The sequence below is a fragment of the Hippoglossus stenolepis genome, chromosome 1 (genome assembly GCF_022539355.2).
Source record: "Hippoglossus stenolepis isolate QCI-W04-F060 chromosome 1, HSTE1.2, whole genome shotgun sequence".
Taxonomy (NCBI): Eukaryota; Metazoa; Chordata; class Actinopteri; order Pleuronectiformes; family Pleuronectidae; genus Hippoglossus; species Hippoglossus stenolepis.
The window spans coordinates 13,882,281-13,897,064 of record NC_061483.1 but is presented as its reverse complement, the minus strand read 5'-3'; the positions used below and the strand labels follow the sequence as shown (position 1 = coordinate 13,897,064).

Here is a 14,784-nt window from a genome sequence, read left to right as displayed (position 1 = left end):
TTACATGTTCATATACTCAAAAAGGTGTTGCTGCCGCTTGGGATCTCTAAAGCTATCACCACTGCCTTCTTCTTCTGCTGTTGACCACCACGATGTCTGGTTGCTCAGCCATTACCATTTTATCCGTCTGGATCTGGAAGTCCCACAGGCTCGGTGGTTCTCAACCACCTTATGCAGCCCACACTCAGCACAGATGTTCCTGTACACTATGCCAGACACTTGGTAATGGCATTTTATCTGCAATCGTACCTGCCTGCATCTTACACCCAGCTGTTCTGTGCTGTCTCAGTGACATCTGTGCACAGCCTGCACCTGAGATCCTGTCTGGTGTGGTAGACCTTGGCCTCCATTGATCTCAGTGCCTGTTCTTGTGCTGCCGTGATTAGTGCCTCTTTCTTTCAGACCAACTTTTCCGGCCACTGGTAAGATTTCTTGATACTAGCCAATCTTTCTATCTGTCGATGGTACATGCCGTGCATCCCTCTTCTTCCTCCTCCTCATCATCATTGGGTTTCTGCTGTCTGAGGTATTCAACTTGCCTCTCTTCGATGCCGTCTGACCACACATATCAAGCCTTAATGGTATTCCGATGTCATTGCTGTAGATCCCGGTGATGAGGGTCAGTCAAAGTCGATATCTTGCTCATTCCTGGCATACAGCTTGATGTCATCCATGTAGAAGAGGTGGCTGATGGTTGCTCCTCTCCTCTTCTTCAAACAAAACCATCAAGTACCATCCGAGTGAATGTTTGATGAGCCTAGTTAGTAAGGAGAAACATCCTATGGTTAGAAGTCTTATTAAAGACAACTGTGTAGGTGTAGGTCGAGTACCTGCCTGGTTATTGTGTGAAATGTGTTACCTCGGAAAGTGTTGTTGTGAGAAAAATATGTCACATGCCCGAATGTTGATCTTGTCTCGGATTCACACTTTTTTTTGTGCTGATGATAACAATTCTGAGGAGGAAGTGAAACGGTCTAACAAATAAGTCAAGTCCCTCATTACAACGCTTTTTGTTCTCTGTGGATTTCATTTCGCAGCCACGCAGCAGAACTGTGCTGGTAGTTGTTCCGACTGCAGGCTTCTATTTCATAATAAGCACCTCTCAAGTGGTTGTAACTGGTGGGATTACAGATGTGCCAAAAGATGCTTGTCATTCACTGCTGAGTTAATTTCTTCATCGTGTTGCTCCTGAAGGTAGAATCAGTCTGCAGCATTACAGCAGTGACAGCGTGTGCGGAGAAAAAAAAAGTATTTCATTCAGAATATAATATAAAATGTAAAAGATCTGTTTGTTTGTTTTTTTAATTCTCAAATGTGTCCTGTTCACTCATTAGATATTGTTTAGGATTGTGAATTAAATGAATTGCTGCCTGGTTAATTGTATCACCCACACTTTATGAAAGACCTTGAATTACATAAACATGAGCAAATTAACTTTCTGCAAATACAAACTCAAATGAACACACCAGTGGCTGCCTGTGCCTTCATATGTAAAGGCAGAAGGCCTAAAGACATGTAAAGAGAAAAAGAAAAAGTTAGTGTTAGTCCAACAGAAACAGCCCCTGGATAATTACCACAACTAGTCAAGAAAGCCGTCAACAGCACTGCCCTTCTAGAAAACTCCATGTTTTCAGTGAGATAGGATGTGATGGTAAGTGGCCCATTACTAATGCAAGGCTGGGAATCTTCACTTGGCTGCCTGTATGCATCCTGGTTTCCCACAAATTACATTTATATGCATTTATTCTTCATTAGCAATTTATGTTCAATGGCAACATTCGGAGCCAAGTGAGGGTCAGTGAAATCCAAAGGATGTAGGATGAGCATGTAAACCATTAACCCGTAACACTGGCAGCCTGTTTTCATTTCTCTTGTCAAGTACAAATTTGGGGGGTGATTTTTACAATTTAAGTAGTTTATCCAAATTACCAAATATATGCTGTTTTTTTCTTCACGTTTTTAAATTCAATATCAATATTCTAGATCCTAAAAGTAGAGTTAAGAGGTGGAATAAAAATCCAAATGAAGGAAATATATTGCAGGTAGAAGTGATTTATTTTCAGTGGAACGGGGCAGACAGCAGATCCAGGTCAAATACAGAGTTCAGCAGAATCTTTACATGGAGGCAAAGGAGGCTCAGGGTTCAGCAGACGCACTTAGAAAGCAGGAGAGGACGAACCTGAAGCTCAGGCCAACAAAGAATCAGCCAGTGCACAAGATAACTGCTCCTCTACGGATCATCCACAGACCTCACTGTCTGTCGTTTTCATGCTGATTCAACATAATGAAGAAGCAGTGGCACTGTAGCATGAATCATATCCAATAGGGAAAACTTATATTTACAAAATAATGGACTGTCAATTGTGAAAGTATGTTTATTATAGGGCTGAGTCTAGTATTTTTTGAAGATTATCCATTAAATAGATCATTATCCCTATTTATACATTTGTTGTTTGGCTCATGAACTCTCAAAAAGAAAAATTCCCTGATCCAAATTTGATGATTCCGATTTTGACAGTGTTGTCCAACCAACAGTGAAAAAATGTTTTTATTTATTTTTATTGTCGCAGCATGAGTTAGAAGCAAATTTGAGCATTTTGTCACTAATGCTTCTTCTCATGTAATAATTGATTGTCAGTTCCAACATGTAATCTGTCGCACTGCTGGAATCACCATATCTTTCCCAGTGATGATAGGTTGTCTAAGATGGTTCTATATATTTAAACGTGATAGGAGTCAGGTGGTCATACTGGAGAATAATGACATGAAAGAAGTGGGTTTTACATCTTTTTTGCATTTGAATGACTCTTTGTCTTGCTGGTTCAATTAATGGCTTTAGTGGGTGTGAGGTACGTCCACCAAACAAGACAGTTGATGCTTCAATAATTTTCTCATCAATGCCATCACTTAATAGGGTTCCTTTTTTTGACGGTTAAACATAATGACAGGGAATTAAAAAACGGTCCATTTGCCAAATTTGTGAAATTATAAAAGTCCAGCTTCCTGTTCACATATTACATTTCTGTATGAATGTGTGATAACCAGCCGGAGACACTCATCTCAGTGAGTTTTCTGTCATATAAGTTGTTCAAAGTTTCTTAATTTATTCAAATTACATTAATTCTGCTCTGACAAATGACAAGACAACTTTAGCTGGTGAAGTTTTGTGATGTTAAGGATTTTCCCTGTCTGTTGTCTTAGACGCTTCATGACTCTTTAAAATGCTTGAACGCTTTCCTCGTGTAAAATGAACATGTATTTCTTAATCCAATCAGGCTTTGGCGTAGTTTTCACAGTCAGATTTGAACCCTGAATCAACTCATTTTGAACATTTTCCTTCTTCCTTCACCCAAAGCTTCGAACTCTGATAACGCTCCTGTCAACCGTGGCTGCTCGCACCAAACAGACATGTGTGAGGTGGCATGAGAAAGGTCTGTCACGTATAAGTGATCTGTGTCAGGTTGCTTGGAAACTGAAATTGCATTTATATAGAGTATGACTATTAAGAATGTGGAATTTAGAGACACTAATGATGTTAAATATTTTACAAGAAAAAATTATGCATGAAAAATTAAACAATATAAATAATTATTGCAATACAAATTTTCATCAATAGCAATATAACAAAGGTTCAATACACATCAGTATAATACTTGTGCATTATGTAAGCAGCCCAAGGACGTATAACACATACTTGTTTTTCCTCTGATTTGTAAAATGTTTCGAACACATACCAACACCAAGACCCAACAGTCCCCTTAGATCCAATCAAGAGACACCAAATTGCACACACATAGAGATCAGTCCCCTAAAAATGCTTGTTTTTTTTTATTATCAAGATCCATGAGTATTCTCTGGGAAAAGAGTGAAAAGGTCAAAAAATGCCTCGTCTCATCTCTCGTCTCTATCTGCACCCTGATCTGGATCCACACCGTCATTTAACGGCTTCTTCCCTGACCCATACCACATCCCTCCTCCAAGTTATGTGATAATCTGTCCAGTCTCTTTTTTTGTCATTTTGCTTAAAAACAAACAAATTAACGAAGAGAGGTAACGAAGCCTCCTTAACAGAGATAATTAATTATTATAAATTGTTTTATATTTACATAATTGTTTTACGTAATATCACCCAGCCAGACAAGAAATCAGGAATTGCTCAGATCAACACGAGTACACGTCTGGGCTTTGTCGCAGTTGTGGTCTGGTTTGAGAGACACAGGCTGATGAAAGAAATACAACACTTTTCTATCTCAGCTGCCCAAACTGTGTCTGTGGAGGCTGAAGATCGGCAGCAGCAGCAGAGAATAGAAGTTTTGTGCCTCTCTTGCGCTAAAAGTGGAGTTCGGATTGTCTGGAGATGTTTTAGTTTGCTGTGAAGAGGTTGGGGAATTTACTCCTTCTTTTCAGACAGCAGACGGACCAAGCTGCTACACATACAGTGGAAACTCTACATGCCAATTGTCTGCGCCGCTTCAGCTCCGTGCTCTGGGCAGCAGGGGAGGAAACTATAGCTTCACCCCAGAAGTGAGTCTGGGCTTTGATGTGAAGGGTTTTATGATCACAACAGGCAGAGGAAATGTGAAATGAATGCAGTGGGAAATATTGTAGGCATTTCAAGTTTTGGTTTCTGGGTGGACAGGAGAGGTGATGCAAGGAGATGAACGCAGATAGCTCCAGATAGGAAGACGGAGAAGGTATCAAATGGGAAAAAAAGGGAAGCTTCCTGAAGCGGAATAGTGAATCACAAGAATATCTGGAGCAAAGAAAAAATCCTATAGTTGTGGTTATCTTGTCAGGAGTCTGTAGGATCATATGTTTCCTCTGCTGCTGCATTTCTTTTCAAGTTTGACAGTTATCATTGACAAGGTGTCACCACATTTTCACATCACATTGCTTGTAACATCATTGCCGCACATATTTTGTTCTAAAGGAACAATGGAGGTTGTGGCCATGTGGCTTTTTAATCCCAGTTTGCAGCATTTTCATTAGATTTCATGAGCGTAAATTGAATCAATCAATCTTACAAATCAATTGGTCTCATAAACAATACTCTTCTCACTGCATGTGTATATACTCCTATATGCCATATCTTTAAATAATTGGATTTGCTGCTTTTATTATCTGTTTGTAAATGTTTATATGCAACATATGACACAAACTTTCACCTTTAAATATGGCCTCACCAGCACATTAATATATTATTTGCACTGTCTGGTTAGATGTCAAAATGCATTTCGTTTGACTTGTACTTGTGCAATGTGCAATTGTAATAAAGTTGAATCTAATCCAAAGAACAACGTCAAGACGTAAAGTACTAAACTGAGTGACTTAGAAAACTGTTAGAAACGCTGTAGCTTTTGTGAATCTTTCCTTCGCTGCTATAAAAAAGTCTTTTCACAGATTTATGCGCTGCTCATCATATCCTTAGATCTTGCGGTGTTCAAACGTCTGCCAGCTTTTATTAGGGTGTCTGATGTTTATAATGAAAATCCACCCTTCCTCATCATACCCCACCTCCAGCTTGCAGTGATGAGTCATGGCATGACTGATGCGTGAACTCGTGGTTCTGCAGATCTCCGTCCACTGCAGCTTGAAATGAGACCATATCATCTTTTTTAAATCCTCCGGGGTCTCGAGTGTGTTCACGGCCCTCACTGAGAGATAACACGTCCCATAGTGCTCTATCTCTGACTAGATGTGTAATTCACGGTACACAGGGACTGTGAAAATACTTTTCAGGAATGCATTGGTTTTTTTATTCCAGGGAAAGAAAGAATATATTATCGTGTCATCACAAGATAAAGTACGAAGGGAATAATCTAAGATTTGTAATAGAGCATTAATGTGGGAAAATATTTCAAGTAAATGGTCGATGATATTAATCATATGCTAATGAGGGGGTAATATAAATATAAAAAAAGAGCTGTGTCCCATTTCAGGGACCTAGTGAGCCACGTAGACTGCAAAGGCCGAACTGGAATGATGGTGGTCTGGAGGATTTCCTATTTGCAGAATTATCTAATTTGCTGCAGGTCAGCCACCCACATAGCTAGCTCGTTAGCTTTGTCATTAGAATGCAGTGAATCCTGGGGTATGTTGGCCCAAGAGAGATCCACCCATTGGATCCTTCGTTGCTCAGGAATGGAAGGATAGGTCGGCCATTTGAAGTAGCCTTTGAGATGGGACAGCCTAGTGGTGAAGCCGAGACGCAATACACCCTTTTCACGGGAAGCCATTTTATTGAGCTTCAAATGCATCCTCCAAAGGATGGAACCCCTGACTTGACATAAAGGCTATAGTTACTGTTGCTACATGTCAAACTTAACGTTCTTACACAAAGTTTACAATATCTGTGATTGGTTGAAACACTCTGCCCCCTGCTTACTGTGTTTAACAATGCACTTGATGCTGCAAACTGAAATGTGCTCTTTATGTATTAGCGTAGGTCAAAGAGGTAATTGTCAGTTTCTGTAAACGATTATGACTTAGATAGAAATCTACTTACCTAGTAAGCCTCATATTTTTTAAACTATTATTACACTGATATTATATTATCCTGACTCAAGAATTTCCTTTTGGGCTATAAAGTCTTGTCTTGTTTCATCTTAACTGGGTAATATTGTTGTAAAATGTGTTCAATTATACATTTAAATTAGGGTATAATTAGATTCATTTTCTATTAAAAAGCTTTTCTCCTGGAGTTTGTTGGAAATGCAGAACTTTGAGGAGGGTAACGGCACAAACAAAGACATGTATGTCTTAGCAGAACAATACTGAGGATAAGAATGAGCAGCAGAGAGATGTCTTTTGCTGCAAGACAGGATTGAGACATTTAACATCTTATATCTTCATCCACTTTTTTGGGGGGGAAATGTTGAAATCCGTTGTTACTGACAAAGCTTCATGCTGCTGCTTTTCTTAGTGAAGAAGAAATACAAAATCACGTAACGGGCGCTTTTCAAAGCCGGCAAAGACTGAGTGGCTGACACTCAAGAGATAGATTTTAGGTCGAGTACTTTCAGGCTGTGAACTCTACACAAACCAGAGGTTGTCGAAAGTTCAGGGAATTATTAAGAAGATTGGCAAAACAAACATTAAGTACAAGCTTGAATTTTCCTGTAATTGATTTGCCGCTGCACCACAAAGCTGCATCATCATTATGACTCACTGAGTTTTTGAAATAACCTTGTGAGTACTCCCATCAAATTCCACTTTAATTCACAAGATGCTCAACTTGTAATTGACACCACTCTAGACAGAATAAATGAATGAAGTACTTCCACTCACATTACATCTACATTAAAGCTATTTAGCTCTTGCTTTGATCTAAAGCAAATTATCATGAGGGCAGCAGTAGAATTAGCTTATGGGATCGGGCTGATGGGGCCATGATAATAGATCCAAGCAAACACTGCTGAAACGTGAGACCGCTCCTCTGCCAGGAAAGTTTGACGAAAAGAAATTAGAGGAAGAGTGGCTCGAGAGCGAGGAAGATCGGATTTAGACAGGGGCATATTTGCGGGAGGGTGTGGAGGAGAGGGGCCTAATACAAGAGGGAGTGGGGGATGTGGGTTATTTCTTGAGGAGATGAGTTTCGAGTTTACAAGGAAAAGGCGGGGTTGTGCTGCGCTGACTTAGATTGTTCCATTACTGTGCCATGAGCTCCTGAATTTTAATAACACAATGTGGACACAAACGTGGAGTGGTGATTTGTTTGTACCTCAATGCTGATCCACTGTGATAGCAGCCGCCAAACCACACGGAGCCGGTGTCAGAAGTTTGATAAACCTAATTATTATTGGACTTTTGGTGGAGGAGGGCAGTCGCTCTTCCCAGCACCATCTTAAAGCAGTAAAGTGTAGTGTGATTGTTTGCTGAAGTGCTGTTGAGCCAGGCGTCCTGCTTTCCCGGGAAAACAGATTGAATGAGTCACACTGCAAATTCAATGAGGGGTTTGATCGTTCGAGGGGAGTGCATCAGAAATATAACTGTAAAATATGAGAGGGTTTTGAAGAACATCCGAGCCCTCCATAAGAATGGTCGACTCCCACTATCTTGACACTAATGACCAATTTCTTGTAATTAATTTGAAGAAGGCAGCAGATAATTAGTGGTTAACTACAGAGATGTCACACGGGCAAACACTCTGAGGCGTGTGTTTCATTGTCACAGGGGAACGATGACACTGAATTATTTCTGGGCTGAGGTTGCACGCAGTGATACCAGAGAGTGATTCCACTAATGTTCCAATGTTTTAGCTTTTTTTAGCTTGAAAGAATATGGTGTGTCTTTAGTTGGGTTTGATCAAGGAATAAGGCTGCAACAGATTATTTTCCTTATCAATTAATCTGTTGGTTTTTAATCAACGTCAACAATCCCAGTTTCATGCTTGGGGCACGCAACATATCCGTCTTTCAAGCTAACGTGCCGCTATCAGCACAAGGCTGCAGAGAAATTCAGCACACACCAGGTTCACTAGCTGCCTCTGTCTTCGAATTGACTTGATTTGATTGGCTAGTGTTTAACTGCAGTGTTTAAATACAATGCGATTGGCTGGTGCCGCTGTTGATGCATGAAAAGTTGAGCACAGCACGATAATAGAAACACAACGGAACCACAATGCAGTTCAGCAATGCACAACGGCCTCCAAATCAAATGGAACTGGCAGCATTTTGGTAGAAGCCTCATCCACAGTTTTTGTCATATCCGATGTTCGTTTTTTCGTCAGATGATACTGCGTTTGATATTATGTTCTCTGACAGATGGTGATTAAACACACATTTACTTTAAAAAGAGAAGGATGTCTGCTGTGCTTTCTGTTCTTCACATACTGACACAGTGTGATAATGTAAACCTTGTGCACACAGGGGTGTCAAAAGTCAAGTCAAACTTTATTTAAATAGCCCAATATCACTAATCACAAATTGTCCTCAGGGAGTTTGACATCTGTTCAGCTTTATGCTCTGTTCTTAGACCCTCGAATCGGAAGAAAAAAACCTTCTATGGGAAAAAACACGAAAGCAGCAGAGGAGGGATCCATTCCAGGACGGACAAAGATGCAATAGATGTCATGTGCACAGAATAGAGCAAGAAAGTAGATTTATAGTATGGACAGCCAGGATGACAACGTTATAGACTGTACACATTAGTGAAGAATATGATCTGTGAGAACATTGTGCATCATCCAGGTGCTGGGAAGAGATAAAACCTGAGCCACACGACCTCCTCTCCCACATTAAGACCTGGAAAGAGGACAGATGCAAGAGGCAAAACCAAACACTCACACAGGAAACAAACACACAGAGGGAGAGTAAGTGAAAAGGAGGAGGCTGGAGGACGAAGATCCGGATCCAAAACACCTAGAATTGAGGCAGGAGAGGGAGAGAGGTTTCAGGGCAGCAGATGGTCCAACACTGCAGCGTGGCAGCCCACCAAAATAAGGACATTTGTTTCGAGGTATTTGTGGAACACTTGGCTATCACCAGTCAAAGGGACGACAGTCAGATTTCTGTGAATCACACATTTAAGTAACCTGCTGTGAGTGATACATCAGGGAAGCTTTCCCTCTGATAGTCTGGACTCTGAGGATTTCCCTGGCTGGACACATTAACCTATGCTGCACACTAGAGGATTTTCAAATCTGATTTTAAAACCATGGACGACTAAAGTCATTTCGACAAATGTAACACATTTTTACACACAGTAGAAGATCCAGTGGGGACGCAGGACCACACGCTTGATGTTGAAACACAAGATTTCTGAGTGACGATTCCATACTTGGAAACTTGCAGAAACTTGTGTGATCAAACAAACATGGAGGTGGACCGCCTGCGTCATTAGCTGTATGCATGTTTGTGTAATATTTTGTACAACAGGACACATTAAACAAGCACTCATACCACTGGCACAGGAAAATAGTCTTATTTATGCTGTAGGCAGTATTTCAGATCGAGACACAAGAATGCAACATGTTGCTGTCGCTTTCTGCTCAGCTCACTCTTATTGGCTGTTGCAGCTTTCTGAATCACTGTTCCTGTCATACTCAACAAGTCTCCCCGATTTTTTCGATTTGTAAATATCAAACATCTTTAATACTTACAATTCAAAACAACTCCGATTCAGTCTGTGACTTTAAGACTATAAATCTGTCACACGTCAGGATCATTTGGCCAAATAACCTGTTCAGCTCAGCCTCAAGTCTGCGACGCCCCACGATCGTCAAAAGGGCGGAATCGGACCCGTGATTGTCCCAATTATCCTCTAGCAAAAGATAAAGAACTCCAAAACCACACTACCCGTAATCGAACAGACTCTAGTCACCTGTAACCTGCCGAGCACTAAGTCCCAAATGTCAAACCTCATTTAAACCCCGTGCGTACAGCTCTATACGGCTGCTGTACGTCCAGTCTTCTCCCAGCAGAAGAGACGTAAGCTGTTGATTAAACAGGAACGAGAAGGACTCGGCCGCAGCTGTCAGTCTCACAGAAACTGTCCCGGACAAATGTTCATCTCAGCACATATAAGTGATTTCTGAGGCTCCTCCGCTGGCTCTGCTCGGGACATCTCTTTTGATAACTCCATAAAAATGTAAGCCTGTAAATAGAGGAGCGCATCTTCATTCCCTCCGCCGAGCGTTTGAATTGCTCTGAGATACCATTCAAATTCTTCAGATACTAATCAGCAGCCTGATTCATTTCCTGATTCGTTCCGCTCCCAGCTTTAATTCAGTTTTTTTTTTCCTTTATCCATATCCTGTTTGATGTTTTCATTTTAAAGAAAAACTGAAGGAATAAAATAAATGTTAATAACTTACTTGTTACGGCTGCCAACAAATGCAGGAGAGAATGTAAATAAGAAAATCATTCAAATGGGTTCTCATAAATAACCATAACCACAGAACAAACTATATTAAATCTTGATTTCATGATGATTAGAAATACATGAAGGGAAGCACGGGTTAGGCTTATTATGACATTATGTGTGAACAGTAAGTAGTGATGTAAAAAATGCATGAAGCTGCATTGGTTTGTTTGTCCTTCGTTGACTTACAGACATGACGCTGTAAAGCAAATAAAGAAAGTATAACTGTATGTACACAAAATATATTTAACATGCTGGCGACGTCAGTAGCTGGAGGCATGTAAACTTGGGTTGTCTATCCGAACCATTCTTGTGAACTCGGTATCTGAAGATCTCCTTGAGGGAATTTCTATTCAGTTTTCTTTTCCATTTTCAGTTGGACTCAAAGCGGAGCAGATTCGATTTTGGTGGTCAAAGGTCAAGGTCACAATGCCCCAATGTTCTTGTGAACATGATATATCAGCAACTCTCAAAGGGCATTCCATTAAAACAGACACAAACTTTCACCTGGACCCAGGGATCACTTGATTAGATTTTGGAAGCACTGTGACCTCACACACCCTTTTCTGCCCAGTGAACATGTAATCTGAAGAACGCCTCGAGAGGATCCTTTTAGATTTGACACAACTGTTCACTTTGACTCACAGATTTTCTTAAAACCCACTAACGCAGTTTTTACAAAGGTTCTGACATTCACCAGTGTTTTTGGTGAATGTTCTGTGATTTGTTCCGTAAGAACAGAATCTACGCACACTGAAGAGCATCTCAGTTGTCAAGGAAACTGAGATGCTTCTGTAAAATAATCAGTTGTTTTTACAGTTGTATAATAAGATTTAAGTTACCACAATGTTTTATTATTTTTATCCTAAAATAAGACAGACAAGTTTCAGTGCATATTATAATTTTTTTAAACGCATGGAAATATTGAAAGAACACACACACAAAGTATTTAGTTTTTTGTGTGTTATTTCATGTCCACTGCCGACACTACAAAATATTACAACTTTTTTAGGGTTTGAGTCGTCGTTAGATTTTGTTGAATCACTCGTGACTTCTTTAATGTTCTTTTCAGTTTCTGTTTTCTGTGTGTGCACACGGCACTGCAGTCTCATGCCCTGTTATGGGCATTGGCAGGGTGTTTACCTCTGCTAATTGGGAAAACTCGCTTTCAACTTACAAAAGACACGGCATTCATCAATATAAGAACACGATTGCAAACATTTCTGCAGTCCAAGAACGTGTCATGAATCTGACGAGGAGTTTTCTAAAAAAAACTTCTTAAGATCATTTGTGAATGAGGCCAAATGTCATGTTGGCCTCACAAAACAGTTTTTTTGCCTCTTGAACATGATATTTTTCCAATTATAACCAGTTGTCTCTTGGACTCAAAGATCAACCGATTAGATTTCAGTGGTCAAAGGTCATGTTGACTTACTTCATATGAGTCTGGAAGAAAATCATGTGGACTGAAACTGCAGTGGTTGGCGAAGCTATAAAACTGCAGGTTTTTTTTTTTTTTCGTATTTATGAGGGAATTTGTCATCATTAACATTCGTTCAATGACGGTATCACAATTAGAAAGGCTTTGTCTAGATTCTCACCCCGGGGTCCTGACCCTCCCAGGGGTCTTCATTATGAGGCGAGTGAGTGCTACAGGTCTTTAGTCATCAAGGACACGGACTTCTCCTCCTGGATTGTGGGACATTAACATTTCCCATCATGGGGACTCATTTCTCACAGCGGAGAATACATTAGGTTGCAGAGGTGATGAATCACTTCTGCTTATCGGCCAGTACAGTACATGATGTACATCGCTGCACAGAACATTTGACTCCATAGTTAAAAAACTAATTTGATTCTTGTACAGAATTAAAGGATGTTTGTCTTCTGTCAACTGTGAAACTATTGTGCAGTCCACCGTCATGTCCTTGATTAGGGTGATATTCTGTAGTGTCACGCTGCCCCGTCGACACCTCAGCAGTTAAACCCTGCGTATCACAGGGCGTTAGTTTTATCACAAAGGACAAATCTCACACTCACCACTGTCCTCTGTTTCACTTGGTGAGCTGGACGTCCTCACAGTCAAGAAGAAACAGTCCTCATGTTATTCACTCATAAAGCTCTACTGATGAAGCTCCCAATCTTCTTTTTTCATTTTCTTTTTTTGCAGACTTGTGTTTGTGTACAAATGTTTTTTTCTTATGTACCAAACAGATTTTTATTCGCTCGTACAATCATCCTGTACCACTGCACTTTTATTTAATTTTTGTTATTCTCTTGTTTACCTCATTCTGACGTGCCTGCTGCTGTCACAACTGAATTTCCCCGGTGTCAATAAATAAAGTTTTATCTTATCTTATTTAACACTGGTCACTACATGATCCAGTGACTACATCACCTTAGATATCACCTTCCCTTGATTTTGGCAGAACTGGGTTCAGCTATTTTTCATCTTTCAGAGTGAGCTGCAATCTCCTACGTTGGTGATTTTAAATCTTTGGTTTCTGATGTTTTTCACGATTCTTCCTTGTAGTGTTGCTTTTATTTTTTTATATCTTTGTTGTGTTGTATTCATTTGCTGATTGTGAATGTCTCCTGTATTAAATAAACAGCGAATACAATTTAGAAAAATAAAATAAACCCTCTAGCCTCAGGTCTGTTTTTAATTCTGATCAGTGCAGCACTGGTCCCGAGGAGCTGATTCCTGTTTGTATAATTTATGATCTCGCAGTGCACAAGTCCATGATGTTAAATGTTTGTGACACAACCCAGGACACAAGCGCGGTCGTCTCAGAAGCCTCCATCAGCTGGATGGTTGCATTGATTATTTTGGATCTGTGCTTTCGATTTTCTCGACAACCGCTCATCCAAAAAAACTTTCCAAAAAACTGCACTCACTTGAATCCTCAGAAACACGCTCGCAAAGTTTGAAGTTGTTCATAAGAGAAGAGGCAGACAGAGATTTTTCTGTTTATAGTTTGATGTTCGGATCAAAACAGAAATACACAACACGCACTTTAAAAAAACAGTACAAAAAATAAAATATTAAAATTATGTTATTCACAACATTGTGTTTCCCGGCAGCATGAGGGATTGAGTTCTACTGAAACTTTTTACTTTATAAAGTGAACTTCAGACATTTCTTCACTGAAAACTAACTTGTAGCTGTTTGAACATCAGGTGCAAGGTTTATACACCGTGTCACAAAAACATCTGTGCAGCCTCTGTTACAGCTGTGGTTTCACATCTCGAAGCGTATGTGTCTGCGTTGTGACTTTTAACTTAGTGCTACACCACAGTTGAATGTTTTTAACGTAGAACGGACTCGTTGCTCGGCTGTTGCTGTAGATCGTTGACAAATGTTTTCTCTGTGTTAAAACGCCAGGTGTGGCAGTGTGGCGGCAGCGTCGAGGTCCTGCCTTGTGCTCGCATCGCCCACATCGAGCGCGCTCACAAACCCTACACGGAGGATCTAACGTCTCACGTGCGGCGAAATGCCCTCCGAGTTGCGGAGGTGTGGATGGATGAGTTTAAAAGCCACGTGTACATGGCCTGGAATATTCCCGTGGAGGTGAGCGATCGTGTTCATCACATCTTTGTTTTTCTATCCTGTTAAATTTGTTAGTTTCTACTCACAGGGTAGGTCTGAATTTGATATGTTATCACAATATTTCATGCATAGCATCAGTTGTGCTTATCTGTGTTCAATCATCTACAATAGGAAGGTTTCATGATGTCGTGCATTCTTGTGTTAACAAAACCAAGGAATCTGATTTTTTTTAAATGCAAGAAACTTAAAGAAATGACTCCTTAGTTGTTTGGTCACTTTGAAGGTCCCTGGTTTTTAATCAGCAACTTTTTTGGATTCACTGCTTTTTTACAAAGAGAATATCTTTGTGGTATTCGACCTTGACTTGATGGGTT

The 14,784-nt window shown here is 40.2% G+C and overlaps 1 protein-coding gene across 1 annotated transcript in view; it reads left to right on the top strand.

Moving 5' to 3' along the window:
* galnt18b (UDP-N-acetyl-alpha-D-galactosamine:polypeptide N-acetylgalactosaminyltransferase 18b) overlaps positions 1-14,784 on the top strand; it is an 81,237-nt gene that overhangs the window by 52,684 nt on the left and 13,769 nt on the right. Inside the window, exon 7 of the mRNA XM_035164954.2 lies at positions 14,246-14,431. Coding sequence (XP_035020845.1) covers positions 14,246-14,431 — 186 coding nt within the window. The remainder of the gene's footprint in view (positions 1-14,245; positions 14,432-14,784) is intronic.